General features: G+C 41.4%; 1 protein-coding gene across 3 annotated transcripts in view; it reads left to right on the top strand.

Annotated features, from left to right (window-relative positions):
* The first annotated feature begins 842 nt into the window (after nt 1-842).
* The window catches only part of VPS54 (VPS54 subunit of GARP complex), a 52374-nt gene continuing 37146 nt past the window's right edge, over nt 843-16070 (top strand). The window contains exons 1-5 of one of the 3 annotated variants that reach the window (XR_010883655.1): nt 843-950; nt 1747-1858; nt 11926-12087; nt 12707-12948; nt 14423-14501. Coding sequence is in view for 2 of the 3 variants with exons in the window: in XM_067292796.1 (XP_067148897.1) it covers nt 11952-12087; nt 12707-12948; nt 14423-14501 (457 nt within the window). In the remaining variant the exon portion in view is untranslated. The remainder of the gene's footprint in view (nt 951-1746; nt 1859-11925; nt 12088-12706; nt 12949-14422; nt 14502-16070) is intronic. The other 2 variants (XM_067292796.1, XM_067292795.1) reach the window with 2 other exon arrangements.

A 16070-nucleotide genomic window follows, 5' to 3' on the forward strand; every position in this document is an offset into this window, starting at 1 on the left:
CTACGTTCATGAGCTCTCATTTTCTTGCAACTGTGTCACGCTTTAGGGATTAAAAGACACACAGACTCCAACTAATGTGATCCCCGAGCAAAAAAAAAGCACGTTTGCCCTTGAGGAGAGCATCGGACATGTGCCTGCAGCTTGAGCACAGCCGAGCTTGTCAGGGACAAAGCGACTTCTGCCAGCTAGTGGCGGAAAAAACGCTATGAAAACATCGAGAGTGAAGTTTACAGGTTGCTGGAGGGAAATTCCCATTGCCTTCCCGAAAAAGCATTTAATATTTAACACGTTTTTCGCTGCTTTTGCTGTTGCGGCTGCCAACGAAGCCTGGTGCTGCCGTGCGGAGCTGGTGCCGACTGCGGCGCCCCGGGAAGCGCAGGACGGTGCTCGGGAGCCGGAGGAGGTCGGATCTGGTACAGCACGTACCAAAGGAAAGGCAAACCGGTGGCAAGCAGGGCTCCGGCGCTGGCGATAACGCGGGAAGGGGAAGCCGGCGAGTAGGAAGCGATACCCGTTAAAGTAGCGCTTCTTGCTTGCAGTCCCACGTTTTCCGCCCTTTGAACGTACCACAGAAACCCGTTAGCTCTTACAGCGCAAGATCCAGGTGTATTTGCGCTCCAAGGCCTCACTCAGTACTTTGCCGTCCGGCACCTCAGCGCCCCCGAGCGCATCCCCAGGCCGGGCCCTGCGGGGGCGGCGCCATTTCGGGGCGCGGGGGGCGGCGCCATTTCGGGGGCGCGGCGGCGCCTCCCTCCGCTGCCGCGTGATGGCCGCCCCTTCCGGCGGCGGCGGCGGCGGCGGCGGTGGTGGCGACGGCGGTTCCTCCCCCGGCGGCGGGGAGAGGCGGCGCCTCCGCCCTGCCCGCCCTGTCGGCGCCGCCGCCACCCGCGCCGCTTCCTGCGCCGCGCCGGGCCGCGGGGAGCGACGTGTCGCCGCGCTAGGCCGCGCAGGTAGGCAGCGCGCAGGGCCCGGCACCGCGCCGCGCCGCCGCCACCGCCAGGCCGCCTCGGGCAGGTGCCGCCCGCCGCCGGGGCGGGCGCTGGCGCCGCGGGGCCCCCCCGCAGGCAGCGGCACCGAAAGCTGAGCTCCCGCCCCCTCCCTCCCTGCCTGCCCCCTGCCTGCCCCCCCGCGGCCCCTCGGCGGCGGCGGGCACCGGCCCGGGCGCCAGGCCCCGGTGCCCCCTGCCTCAGGCCCGCCGGCGTCAGGCATCGCGGGCCGGCATCAAGCATTATGGCCCTGCATCAGGCGTCGTGGGCCGGCATCGAGCGTCGCGGGCCGGCATCGAGTGCTGCGGCCCCGTGATGAGCATCACGGGCCAGCGTTGTGGGCCAGCATCGAGCATCGCAGCCCGCCGTCGAGCGTCACGGCCCGCCGTTGAGCCTTGTGGTCTGGCATCGCGGGCCAGCGTCAAGAATCACGGCCCGGCGTTGAGCGTTGTGGCCTGGCGTCACGGGCTGGCATCGATCCGCACGGGCCAGGTGTCGAGTGAGAGGGAGGGGTGCCCACTGCAGGATGTTGCCCGGCTTTTCCCATTTTCATATATGTATGAAATATATGTATATTTTTTGCATTTCCATGGTAACAGCCGACTGGGAAGCAGGCAGTTCTGCAATTCCCCTCATGGTGTTTTCGTCCCCTGCGGGGAGACATTAAGCGCAGAAATGTCAATGTTATGTCAGACTTCCTGTGTCTTGGGTGCTTTTAGCAGATTCCATGCTATCATTTAACACGCGCTTCTTCGTTTAGGTCATCGAAGTACTGCTGCGAGTTGTAAAAATCAAGCAGTTTTCCACATGATGCAACTGGAAGAGATATGACGACTGCCTGTGTGAGATATTCTTGGAGTATTTTCACTCAGGTACCGTAGACGACTTCTGATGTGGTACTTATCTGATATGTCTTTTGTAAGTGGCTGGCACTTGCACAGGGAAATACCGTTTGCAACAGATCTGTTGGGTTTTCTCAGTAATTCTGACAGGTGACTCCAGTCTGCACAGACTGGGATGCGGAACGCTAAAGGATGTGTGTGTTTGCTCTTTCCCAAAATACCTCGAGAATTGTGATGGTTCCTCAGTTTATAGGCAGCTGAGATTAGTAAAACTGTGTGTGCAGAGAAACATTGTTTCTTACCTTTCCTTACTGTAATTTTTAAAAAATGCACTATATCTTATTGAGAGAGGAAATATTGTTTGTCAAATATTGGCCTCCTGAACTCTCAACAAAAAAGTAACTTTATATCTCTTTGACTGCCCAGTTTTTGCCTTGTTATTTTATTGATTCTCCTTCTTTCCCTCTCTGCTTTTTTATATTCTGTGAATACTTGGGTTTTCTGTTTTTGAACATCAGTGATCTCAGTCTTGTACCAGTTTTAAGTGCAGCGGAATATTTATTTGACTATAGATTTGCATTTTTGAGAGTTTTAAAATATAGGTGGTGTATTGATTTTACTATCCTATCTGTATGCTGTCTGACAGAGTCTTTAACAAGAAGTCGTCCTCGGGAGCGGGTATCCTCAAGTGCAACCACAGTGGCCCTGTGCAACCACCACTGCTTTGTTTTGTGTCCCTGTGAAAAAATATTCTTAGTAAAAGCCCTGACTGCAGTACATTATTTGCTGTAGTGGCTGCAGTAATTGCTATGTTAGCCTGAGAGCCAGTGTGACTGTTTCCCAAATTGTGATGTAGACAAAAGCTATAGTTCTCTTGCAATCCTCTGGGAGTAGAATAGTGCTTCTGTTGGGCAGGAAAAGAATGCCTAAAATGAACTAATCGACAGGAGATTTACAGCTGTCTAAGGAAAAACCTGTGCAGCTTGTGGGTAGCCTTACCAGTGAGGTCTGAAGGCCGCGCACTGGGAAAAAGCTCAATCTCTCCCATCCCATTTGCAATAACAGGATCTCTCCTGGGTATCCCTTTGTCTTCAGTACTGTTTTTCTCTGTAGTAGGAGTCTGGCCTATGTGGAGGAAGTTCCCATCCCCTCTGGCAGGAAGGACTTCATGGGAGGGGAAGGGGGCATACATGTCCAAGGTCGAACAGAAATGTTTGAGAAGTGTCAAGAGCCACTAGAAAGGGTAGAGAAGGCAAACAGCAGACTAGCTCTTTTTTTGTTTGGGTAGGAAGAAGTTGGGAAATGGAATTGTGTAGGTATCGTTTCTTCTTTTGGGGCAGCAACTGTATATAAAGCCACTTCTGCTTTCCCTTTTCAGACTTTTGGGGAAATGAGGAGCTGTGTGTTCCTCAAGAAGAATGAGGGGCCACAAACCTCTTAAAATCTAGAGTTTTAAGTCCAACGTGGAGTCTCAGTTTTCTTTTGGTTTCTGTTTTGTTTTTTTTCCCCCCCTTCATTTTGTTTATTACAGCTCTTGTTTTATGAATATAGCATAAAGAGAGAAAGGGTGAGCATGAATGGATGTTCTACATTCATGTAAGTGCAGTTTTCTGGAGACTCATATGATTAAGTCCAAAGAAATATTCACTAGCACATCCAAGACTCATTTTCACCATATTTTAACTTTTTGCAACCATTTCACCTAGGTGTTATGTTTTAAAAAAATCTCAGTATTCTCTTAAACAGAAAAGAATCCTTTCTGTATTTGACTTGTACACATAAACGGCCCATTTTCTGACCAAATGTTCTGAAATACTCACCTTTGCATAGACACAAAGCTGGAATATTTCAGCCAGGAAGGTGGTCTTAAAAACAAGCAAATGAACAAACCCCCTAAGTGGCATAAAATAAAGTTGGAATACCTGTAGCATGTCTGGTGCTTTGCAATATGGCAGGAAGTTCATATCAATTTTATACAGTTACTGTAAGCAGCAGTATAAGAATTTGCCTTTATTTTTTGGTGTTCTGAATGTAGCATAAGCACACTATGTCTTCTGTATTTATAGAGATGTTGTTGTTCTTGTAAACGGGCGCTCTTTGGAGGATGAAAAGGAAGTGGCGTGAATAGAAATGATCCCTCTCATTTGATCTTTTACTGGGCAAGTATTAACATCACAAGAACTATCAACAGACATGGGTGGCACTCTTTGATGCTCACCAAGGTTAAGTTTGGATAGTCTTGTTTGCTGAGTACTTGCCCTGCAGAGTGACTTACTGCCTCCCACTAGTGGACTGGCATCCTGTGTCAAGACCCTTTGGTAAGACTTGCTGCAAAGTATGCTGTGTCTGCTTTTGGGTAGTGTTCCCTGATCTCTGACTTTTGTGTAATGTCAAAATCATTAAATATTTTTATTTAGCTGCTTGCAGTTGTTCAGGGCTTCAATAAGTTTTTGGATAGACATGATTCTTATGAAAAAATCATATTTTTAGAAAATCAATTTCAGATTAACAAATTGCGCCAAACCCAGCTGAAGAAAACAAGCAGAGATTCTGCACAAGAAAACTTGGTGTTGGCACAAATTGGCAAGAGGTTCTCTCTGATTCCTTTTGGAAAGTGAGTGTTTTAAAATTTTTACTGTGGCTGGTGCAGTTCTTCTGCCTTTCCTCAAAATGTCACCACTCCACAGTCTCTGCTTTTGACAGACTTCTAGCTGCAATGCCTGCCGGGGCTCCTTGATCTTTGTTCAGCTGTGTATACCTCTGTGGAGCTATATGAGATGCTCGTATTTCACCGTTTTCCAAGTGGATAATGCACACTGTCTGTAATGCTGATGTCTGTACAAAGAGATTTCACTCCTCTTGTATGATAGTGTGGGCAACTAACCACAAGGTCTTTTCTTTTCTGACATATATTTTTACTGCTCTGTTAATTGTTTCTGGATGCTCCTACCACCCCGGCCTTGAAGAACATGACGCATAATGACCTAAATAGCTGCAGGAAAGTCTGTTCCTCCAGCACAGAAGCTGCCTTCTGATTTCAAATTAGTATTTATCATTGGGAAGTAAGGTTTCCAGATGAGAGGAAATGGGTTTGGTACATCAGTTGTATCCCTGATGTTCCATTTAATTGTTTTATTTACTACCTGCAGGATCGTGAAATGTTACTTTTAACATAGTTTGTCTATGGGGAGATAAATCTCTCTTTAATTTTTAACCAATGCTTACACTTGTATATTATTCTAAACAATTTGTGCGTACATACTTTCAAATAACTGTAGACTATACACCAATGGGGACTTTTGGGGTAGTTCTTCTCAGAGGATCCTATTTTTGTATTTAAAGAAGTGATGCTCAACTAAAGCTTGTGTTACTTTTTTTTCTTTTAAAGCTACTGTTAAGATGACTTCAGCTGAGGAGGAGGAAAGGAACAGGTACAGAATATCATAGTATAAAAATCAGGTGCTGCTTTTCCCTGACCTTGTAGTCCAACCTCAGTGCTTTGTGGTGGGGACACAGCTGTCCTGGTCTTTGATTGTAGTCACATTACTTGCTTCATGCCCGTTTCCCCATTTGAGGAAAGCAGTTTAAGATTGAATTATGAACGACACAGTATATGGGAGAAAGGTGGCATTTATTAAGCTATTTGAGTGCTTCTAGTCTCTCACTTTTCCATGATCTCTGTGTGTGGTTTGCTGAGAAAGTGGCACAGTCTGGCCCAGCTCAGCATGGTCCAAGGAATTATGGAATATGGTCAGTTTTAACAGCACATGTGGCAAGAGCAGGGCTGATGTGAAACTTGGATAATTGCTATGCAGCTTCCTTGTCAGGCTGCGTACAACCCAGCGAGGCAAATCTGAATGGTCATCACCCATTCTAATCTTGCAGAGAAGGTGTACCCTCAGTGTGGGAATATGGGATTTGGGATACTGTTAAGAGATGTGTGGAATGCACAGAAATAAATGCATGTATTTATGTGTGTGTGTGTGTGTTTATATATATATATGTGTAAAAATTATTAGGCTTTCAGAAAGGCCAGGCTGACACAGACTTCTCTCCAAGTTGTGTAAGGAAGTGTTGTGCTGTTGGAATGTGCACCACACGTCATGGGGACAAGTCACAGCTCTCCTCCGACTCCAGCCTTGTCCCCTGCCAGTCTGCTGCTTCCTACTCTTAAAACCTCATGGTGCAAATAGGTTGTCAGAAAGAGCTTGACTTCGCAGAAAAGCTTCCACAGCCATAACCTCATTCTTTGAAAAACTGCTTAAACGTTTTTGCTAAAAAAGCTAACCCTCTTGCTCCCCCTCTGGGAGATGTCTATCTTGCACAGGGGCAAGCATGGAAATATCAGCCCAAGGAATTAGCTTGTTGAAAGAAATGGGAAGCCTGAGTTAGTCCAGACTGTTTTGCATCCTCTTACAAAAGTGATGGTGTCTGCTTTGCTCGTACCACAGTTTCCTTATTGCAAGATTGAGAAGGTGTGCTGAATTAACAGAGAGCTGTAGAATAATGGAGTGGTAAACCTAGACCTTTGAGGACAGAGGGTAAATAAATATGTTAACCCAATAATAGATACATGGCTTGCTATTGCGGTCCTCAAAACAATCCCTTGTGTATTCTTCTCTTCCAATTTTTATCAGGTATCCTCTGCCTTAATAAATATCTCCAGTATTTGTCACGTCTTCTAGAAACGGTGAAATGTTTGGCTTTAGCATGAATTGCAGGTGGCTTCTGATGGTTCTGTATTCCGAAGGGGGTGGGATAACCAGAGCAGTACTTCCAAAGGTTTTTTCACTCTCTAGTTGCCAGACAAAGCCATAAATAGCAGCAGGGACATTAACATGCCATCTGTCTTCACTGAAACTTCTTATAAGCCTCACCTTTGGGATGCAGAGTGAACCTCTCTTAAGAAGCACCTTATGATATCCAAGTCTGCCTGGTCTCAAATGATGTGGAATACCTGCAGGAGAACTTGTTCAGCATTGCGTGGTTGTTTGGAAGTCCTGGGGTCTTTCCACTGGGTGTTTAGTGTCTCTTCTCAGATGTCACCATTTTTCAAGCCAAAATCAAGTTTGGAGAGTGGATTCTCTGACTTGCATCAAGGGCTGGAGCTAATAAGCTCCATGTTCCTGGCTGCACATCCTAGTACCAACTAACTGATTAAAAACTTGTAATTTAAGTTGAAGATATTACTAGTAGATTATAGATTTATTTTCATTTGGGAGGGAGAGTGCGTAGAAAGGGGAGAAATGGGTTCCTTCAGTGCATAAGTTATTATTTACTTCAGGCACCTTGCAGGCATTGTGCTGGCTTTATAAGTTCTAATTTATATTGTTAGTACAAATTACAGCTTTACAAATGAGAGTGTGCACACCAAAAAATTTCCAGTAAGAATAATTACCTCACTTAAAGCTGTACCCTTAAGTAGCAAATGGAAAATTTGCTCAGTAACGCTAATGGAAAACTGCCTAAAAGTGAGGAGGAGGTATGCAGAATGAAGTTAATATGCACGAATGTGTGAAATTTAGTTTGTGCCTTCTCTTATACAGTGCGTGTGTGGAGGTATTACTGGACGTTTCAGTAACAAAGACTCTTACTGTGTAAAAAACAAAGAGTGAGAATAGCCCTCAGATTATGGCACTGCAGTTTCTGAGGACTTGCAAATGTTGATAATTAAAAAGCCAACCACAAGCACTGCAATTACAACTGTCTTGCGCAATTATTTGTGAGTAATACTCTGTTGTGCTCTTTTTGTAACTGCTGAATGCTTGCCTGTGAAACTTCAGCGTCGTGCCGTAGTCATCACAGAAAGAACTTGTTAAAATTGATGTAATTAAGATATTACTAACTGCACAGATCTTACGCTTTGCTGACTAACTAATATCCAAGCATGTAGTTATTGTATCTGTCATCACAGACATGTTATTCTGTGCTCTACGTTGTATGACTAAGTGTGTTACTGAACAAGGAACTTTTTTTTAAGTAGAGGAAGCTGTAAGACTTTTATAATATCAAATATTAATCTTCATGTTTTCAGACTGTAGGAACACTCTAAATTGTCACTCTAAGCTATTTTTGTTGTTGTTGAGATGGTTGAATTTTTTAACTTTTTTTTAATGTTTAATTTTAGTGATATTAAGTCGTTACAGTGATAGTGTAATTTAATGCCACTGCAGAGATTTTTTTTTTTTCCTAAGGAAATTAATACAGTGTGTGCAAAATAGATTTAATATATTGAAGAGGTGTTGCAAATACAGTCATAATTGTCAGCCTTTCTGTCATTACTCTTGTATCTAATCCCTTACGTTTTTTCTTGTGTTAGTTTAGTATATGTTGCTAGACAAAATGTGAATAAATTATGGTCATTACTGGAGAGAACAGAGTCAATCTAACCCAGTTTTTAATTATACACCATTTAACTATTGATGTCATTAACTTGTCGGTTTGCATATTCTTATTGCTGCACATATGCTCTTCCAAGTAAGAAGCTCAGGGGACTCACCATTTTCTAATTCATTCTGCGCAGCTTATACAGTGAAATGCAAGTGAAATGCAGGTAAATGTAATTAAGTTGCATGAGTTAAAATATTCTGCAGTAGTGGTTCTCTCTCTTCTTAATTTACCTTTTTTGTTCTATGTTAACTTTGAATTTCATTTTTCTAGTATGTTTAAATCGGCAAATGTGTATCATTGCATATTTAAAAATGCTGATTCAGAAGGATGGCTGTAGAGTCATTCGTCTATAAAATCGAGCACAAGCAAAGACTGTTCTGTTGGTGAACAAGCAAAACAGTCTTTTTTCAGTTGTCTGCGGGGTTAGCATACATAGAAGGGCTCGGGTGCAGGGGAGGATTTTTGGCTTTATATGTAGAGTTGTCACATTTTGCTTTGTAATTTAGATTTAATTGAGGGTAATTCTGTCCAGTTTTCCTTCTTCTGTCTCTGAACTATACTTATTTGGCTAATTTAGGACTACAATTTGAGGAATGTCTGGTCTTGGCAATATAGATAGGTTTGTTCCTGTACAATTATGGCTGTTCATTGAGGTTAATTATCCATCAGGTCCTGACTTATGACTCTACTAGAATAGCTGTTAACTATGAATAATTTAGTACAGCATCATATTGCATGCCACTTAAGAAGGCCTCTGCCTGTTAATCTTTGTATCTCGTTGAAATCCACTCAATAGTATGAAGGTTCCTGCTTGCGTTGATATTTTTATTGTTCCTTTTCATTCTCTTTTAAGATTTTTGTCAGTGTACAAAGGCAATGTGAATATTTTATGATGGTAAGCAATAAAAATACTTGCGCAAGAGAAGGTATAGTCTAAAATTAACTGGAACGTTTTGAAGTATTAAACTCATCTTCGGCGTTAACTTGTGTCCTTTAAATATATCTTAAACCTTGCACTTCCATAATACATTTAACATTTGCTCCACTGAGATTTATGCAGTTGAGACAGTTCACATCTTCACAAGAATACTTTGAGGATATACTTCATTATGGGAAAAGGCAAGTGTCTTAATGAAGTATTTCTTTGCAGGAGTACAGGATTTTAGTGCTTTTTACAGATTGCCTCAGTTGCACATATATCTGGTACTTCTATACTTATGACTGTCACATTTCAGAAGCTTTTTCAGGAGAAAAGCTGCAAATACAAAAGTTAAAAATACAGATAAATTTACTGTATGCCTTTAGGAGACTTGATAATTATATATTACCATTGGACACATTTTTTAAGAATGCTAAAATGATAGTGTTCTGTCATTATCATAAACTAGATTTTCACAAAAACTCCAGAACGTTAGTAAAGATGATACCTTGGAAATATCCGGGTAAGAACGTAAGAACATGAACATGTAACAGAAGTAGTAGTGAGACAAGTTTTGTCTGAGGCTTTTTTGGGAGAGAGGTTGATGCTTTGTGGTGTTGAAGGAAGGTCTGTCAGATGTCTGAGGGTTTTTTTTTTCCCCTTTCTTACCACTTTCAAATTTCCATTAATGTTCCTGTTCTCTGTCCTAACTAATGTCTTTTTTTTATTCCCTTGCTTCTTATATTAGAAAAAGACCCCAAAATGGAAAGATGGATGTTCAGTCCTTCTACAGCGTTTTTAGATTGAGTTCATCCAGTCTATTCTCATCCCTTTTAAAATGTCACCTTACTTGTTGGATGAAAAGGGAACCAGGCAAGCGTACGCCGGCAGTGACGCTCAATGGACAAATGCTTGAACAGAATGCATGCTCGTGGGTTTAGTTCTTCTTCATGGTCCTGTTCACCAGGATGCTATGTTACGTCTTATTACATCTTAACTCCTCTTTATAATTCTTTTGTAAGACTCTTTCAGCCTAGTTTAGAAAGCAGAACTTTTCTGCAAATGAAGTTTGCTATAATATACATGATGCTGTTAGAAGTCGACACATTTAAGTAGAGTCATCCCTTGGTGCCTACTTCAGTGACTGAAGATAAAATAGGCCTTTTATCTTTTTGTGCTCTTTTACAGGATAGTAAGTAATTTAGGTGTCCCTTAAGGGTTGGTAGTTAAATGTTAAGGTCTTGCTAGATGTGTTTATTTCTCTTTAAAGGTGAAGATTTGCATCAGTCCCTTTGAAGGGGCACTCTTTGAGCTGTGTATTGTAGGGTTGTTTTAATAGACTCTCAAACCTGTAGTAGTTTTACAGTTTACTACTGACTCGACCAACACCTCTATGGAAATGCGCTCTCTTTACAGATGGAGGGAACTCATTATGTAGCCCAGTCCCAGTGTAAAATTTTCAAGACTCTTTCTTTTAAAAATTTCAAAAGGAATTTAAGAGTTGAAATTTCAACTGAAAATTAGTGGGACTGTCCTTCTCCAGAACTTTTTGATCTGTGTTACAATTGTCTTTTCTTTGCAATGTTTGTCATATTGAAATCATCTACAGTATACTTTACTAGACACCCCCAAAAAATCGATCTGCCTTTTTTTTTAGGTTAAAGTGAAAGAAGTTTTTAGTGTTTGCTTATTCTTTTTTTCCTGATGTATGTGGTGTGCTCTTACTCTTCAAATTCTGATTTGTCTGAAGTTTGATAATGCCCTTCGACATTAGATTACAATAAGTCATTAGTGATACATTGTACTGGTGGGCAGCTGGTGCTAGCTAGACTGAATCACTTACAGTTTATAGAACAGCTCCTTCGGAAAAATCAGTGCAACTCCTGTTGCCGGAGATGTGTGATTCAGGCACTGTGGCAAAGCAGGGGCACAGCAGATCCTACCTATAGTGGATACCTTTTGCATTGCAGCATGTCATTTGGTGTGGTTAAACCTGACTGAGTGCAGCACGTGTGTGCTGACATCTTGTGGGGTGCTGTGTCTTCCGAATAGAGCAATTCCCTGAAGCCTTGGGAGTTGGGCAGGGGTGGCTTTTGTGAGCTCTCTCACATGTGCTTATACATCAGTTTTCAGGCCTTGAATCCTGGCCTAAGCCCCCAACACAGACAGAAGGGTTTTTTGAGGGTCATCTTTTTGCCACTAGTTGCTGCTGTATGAAGCAGTTTTTGAGGACTGGGATCGCCTGTCTCTCTTCCCTCATCCTGCCTGGGCTGTTCTGTTTGTGCTGGAGAGCAGCTCCCAGGACAGCAGAAGCCCTCGTAGAAAGTGAGTATAGAAACCAGATGCAAAAGGTGATCTCCTACCTGCAGTCACTTAGGACAGCAGATAGGAGGGAAGAGGAGATTGAAGGCCCTATATTTGTCTACCCAAGCATCCTGAAATCTGCACACTGTGAATGTGTGCACTATGACTGCAATAGTTACAGCAGTAGAGAGGCAGAAGTGCCTGAAAGTTTGTCTTTTCTTTTTTTAACGTATGATTTTATTGGTGCTGTATGCAAAAGAACAAGTTATCCTTCAAACCTAGAGGTGTGAGAAGAAACAGACTATAAAGTTACATTCTGCCTTTTATTTTTGTGTTTAAAATGGTTTTCTGTGTTGCTGTTTAAATTTCTAAGTTCATATTTTTTAACTGCAGCACTTTATGTAACTGGCAGAGTGTTGTTGTTTTGATATAGTCTGTAACCAGAACTTCATTAAAGCCTTGATATTTATTGTTTCTCATTTAGCTTCTATCAAGTGGTGATTTTATGCAATGGCATCAAGCCACAGTTCTTCACCAGTGCCTCAGTCAAACAGCAGTGATGCTTTCTTTAAAAAGGAAATGGATGCATCGAAACGCTTTCGACCTGTGCAGTCACTGCCTGACGTATGTCCCAAGGAGCCTACAGGTAACGTTGCTTTGCAAGGAGGGTGAAAATGCAGTTAAGCCTGCTACCTTGGACATCCATTTTTAATTGATCAGTCAGATTTTCTTGTGTTCTGGGTGGAGTGTACTAAGGTATAATCTTATTTCAAAGTGTAGTAGGAAGCGAGAGATCAAGACACACAGCTCTAGCACTATCATAAGACCAGTTTTTGGTCACAAGTATAGCTGCTGTGGTACATGAAAGCTTAGTTCGTATAGGGGGGTAGGTGGGATGGAATCTTGAGAATTGTGAAATATAATGCCGATGAATTTCAGCTGTAACTCTGATGGAGTAGTCAATTCAGAATATGAAAAACTTGTGCGTTTGGATTTCTTTCTCTTCAGTGGAAGTTATTGGCTTTCATGTAAAGATATCTAATGAACGTGGATATACCATTGTGTTCAAAGCTTGTGTTAGTTAATCTGAAAAAAGAAATGCAAAGTAAAGTGTTGCAGAAGGAGAATGTCATGCATCTTTTGTGTAGATAATTCAGATCCATTGCATAATTGTGAAAACATGATTTGCTGAAGAACTGCATTTTAGCAAAAATATGACTTTCAGTTTCTCATCTTAACGAATTGCCTTGTCTTTTGTACTGCAGGCGATCCCAGTAACTTATGTGATAGCCCATCCCTAGTTGTGGATCAGCATAGATGGACTATTTATCATTCCAAAGTCAATCTCCCAGCAGCTCTGAATGATCCTAGGTTAGCAAAAAGGGAATCTGATTTCTTTACAAAAACATGGGGAGTGGACTTTGTGGACACTGAAGTCACGCCTTCATTCTACCTCCCACAGATCACCAAGGAACATTTTGCATTATACCAACAGGAAATTACTCCGGTAAGAACCCAAAAGTAGATACGTGTAGTAGCAGGGGCCAGAAAGAGATCTGAGATCCTCCTTCTAATTAGAGATTGTCCTTGTTAATAGTCTGTCATATAGTTAGCTGATAATTACTGTGTGCTCCAGTGTTCATTGACTCCACTAGGCATTTCTTGTTTTATAATATCAGTATTCTCAATGTGGAAAAATGATGTCTAAATTCTCTAGACAATTTTGTAATTTTTCATTTGTGTTTCTGAATACTGTGCTCTTCATCAGGGCTTATAGTTCATGTTCATTCTTTCTGATTATTAATCATTTTTCTGTAAGAATTGTTCAATGATTGAGATCTACAGTGCAACACAGCATTTTCAGTCCTTTGGATCAAATGTAAAACATGACTATATGCTGCAAAGTTTGGAGTGTTGTGGGGGGGGTTTTTGTTTGTTTGTTTTAAGAGTCCCTCATATTTGAAACATTTAAAGATGAAATTGTTAAATAGTAAGCAGGTCTATTATTTGATGATGTCTTTTGTAACAGGAAAGTTAAAGCTACATCTAAGGACACCAGGAGCAGTAGGAGACTTCTATAAACTCTTAAAATATCAGTGTCAGTAAGTATGTAGTAACATTCCTTTTTTTGACTGAAAGAATACATAATAAGTCTCCCACTGTTTTCTGCTTCCTTGGTTTGTAACTAACTTTCTTTTTTGCTGTTACAGAATTAGCTGCAGGAAATGTTACCCGTGTAAATCAAAGTTAAAATATGTGGAAGGGAATTGTCTGTAATGCCATTAGTTTGCACATCCAACATTTAAAACAGTTAAGAGCTCATCCGTTAAAATTAGCATGTAACCTAGTGATTGTGAAATGACACAAGGGTTTGAAAGAGGGAACTGACCATGATGTAATTTGTAGTAGAGACCTAGCTAACATGAGTGTTTTTTAGAATATAGTTACTAACCCCTAAGGTCTGGGGTGTTGATTACACCTGTAGATAAAATTTGAAGCTCAGCATGATGAAACAAGGTACTTGGTTTCAGCAAGGTGCTCATTAATATGATGTGGAAGTAATTTTGAATTTGATTCAATTTAATTTAGCAACAAAAAAGTGTTCATTGTGTTTTAGTGTGATTTCTAGATAAGACAGCAAATAAATGATTGTGGAAATGTAATTACAATCAATATATGGTTATATCTCATTTTGTGGAGAGGTTATTATGCATTTTCAATAAATTCTATGTTCCTTTTTTTCTTGAGATGTAAAGATATTGAAAAAACAACTTATCAACCAAAAAATTCAACCTGTGGTACCTTTCACCTGGACAAACATCATCTGAGCTTTTAAGAGGAAAAATATTATTGTGAAGTTGTCAGAATTATTTGGCATAATGCAGTATGTTTCACTGAGAATGTTCCAAATGTTCCGTTTCAAAGAAAGAAAATCTTTTTACAGCCTGGGAATAATTCTTTAATATATTTGTCTTTTACAGAGAGAGAAGATTCATGAAAAATGCAAGAATATTTGTCCTCCTAAAGATACCTTCGACAGGACTCTGTTACACACCCATGGTACAGTCAGAGCCTTCTTTTGCATGTTAAAAAGTCATTTCCTCTTCTTTAATGGACACTAAAACATACTGATCATGTCCTTTACTTGTCTGTGGGCTTTATGTGCAAAAAAAGCTGCTGGTGATTTCATTGTAACAGTAACTGAAAATGGGGATGGCTAGAAGTATTCATGATCACTGCTGATACTTTATAGGTCAAAATGCTTGTGATCCCAGCTCTTGATTATTTTTTTTTTTTTTTTCCCCCCATGGCATTTTTTTCATTCGTGGCGGTCATTATGTCTATGGCAGTGTTTTCTTCAACTTTCTTTTACTTAAGATACGCTGCAACTAGATCATTCAATTGCATCAAGTTTCTTGCAGCTGTTGACTTTGCAATGAAGAAAGACACTACATGTGAGAATGGCAGTGCTGGGCCATTCCTGACTCGCTGCCCCAAGGTTCACTGTTAGCAAAGACTACCCGAAGCAATTTTTTTGGCATCTACAGCTATAGCAACGCTGTATATCATGATTTTATGGAAGTAGCTCAGCTAATATGAAACTGGACAAAGGAAGGTGAGAGGCAAAATGAAAAGGAAAAGACAAGCAAAAGGAAAACCCAGAACCTGTAGCGAACTTATAATATTTGATTTCTTTAATTTATTTCCTCAAAAATGTTAACATAAATGAGTTAATTTGTCAATTGCCGTTTCATCGGACTTGTCTACATCCATGTCTATTGGTAATGCAGCAAGAAGCTCTCAGCAGTTTACTCCTTTCGATCAAGTTTTTCTTTCAGTCAGCTTTCTTCCTTCTTTCCTGTGCAAAAGGAAGTCCTGCTTCTGTGGGGTGTCTCTGTGCTCAATGCTATTTTTCGAATAGCTGTTCCTGAATGATTCTGTTTGCAGCACATATTGCAAAATGAAAGTGCCTTCTTCGGGCTTAGCTTAATCCATTTTGAAAGAGTTTTTTGTTTTTATCAAAGGAAATTAATCATCAAAGTAACTGGGAGCTGCTTTGGATATTTTATAGCTCCTTTGTTTGGTATTGACTGTCTTTCTCTAACTCCAGCTCACAAGACCTGGCATTTCACTTCCATAAGAGTTGGTCTGTCCTAAGACTGAGAACAGCAGGATGATTTGTAGGCCTGGCTGCCTTTTGTATTTCAATACAAATAAAGTCCCAGCTGAAGAGGTTAGAGAATTGTGGGAGGCTGTGCTGAGAGAGGGTTCTCACCATGGTTATCAAGGAGGAAGAGAAAGTCTGGATGAAGTATGGGCGTGTTGCTTTTAAATTCCTCACTTTTCTTAGCCTGATGTGTCCTTCTTCATAATGTGCATTAATTCATGTGTAGGGGAGAGGAAGAGGGGATTTTTGGATGAACCTCAAAAGTCTGAATTTGCCTTTTCTTCAAGTTGTGCTGGGGTACAATGCTGCACCTCTTCTCCTAGTTCAACTCTTTCCCACCCTCTGCAACTGTCAGCTCAGCTTAGCCAGCAAGAGGACTACCTCTGTGCTGCTTGCTCAGCGTGTTTGAGACTCTGGCTTAGCAGGCCTCATTCATCCTTGCTGCCAGCCTTTGTGCATCC

This window comes from Apteryx mantelli, chromosome 3, assembly GCF_036417845.1.
Source record: "Apteryx mantelli isolate bAptMan1 chromosome 3, bAptMan1.hap1, whole genome shotgun sequence".
NCBI lineage: Eukaryota > Metazoa > Chordata > Aves > Apterygiformes > Apterygidae > Apteryx > Apteryx mantelli.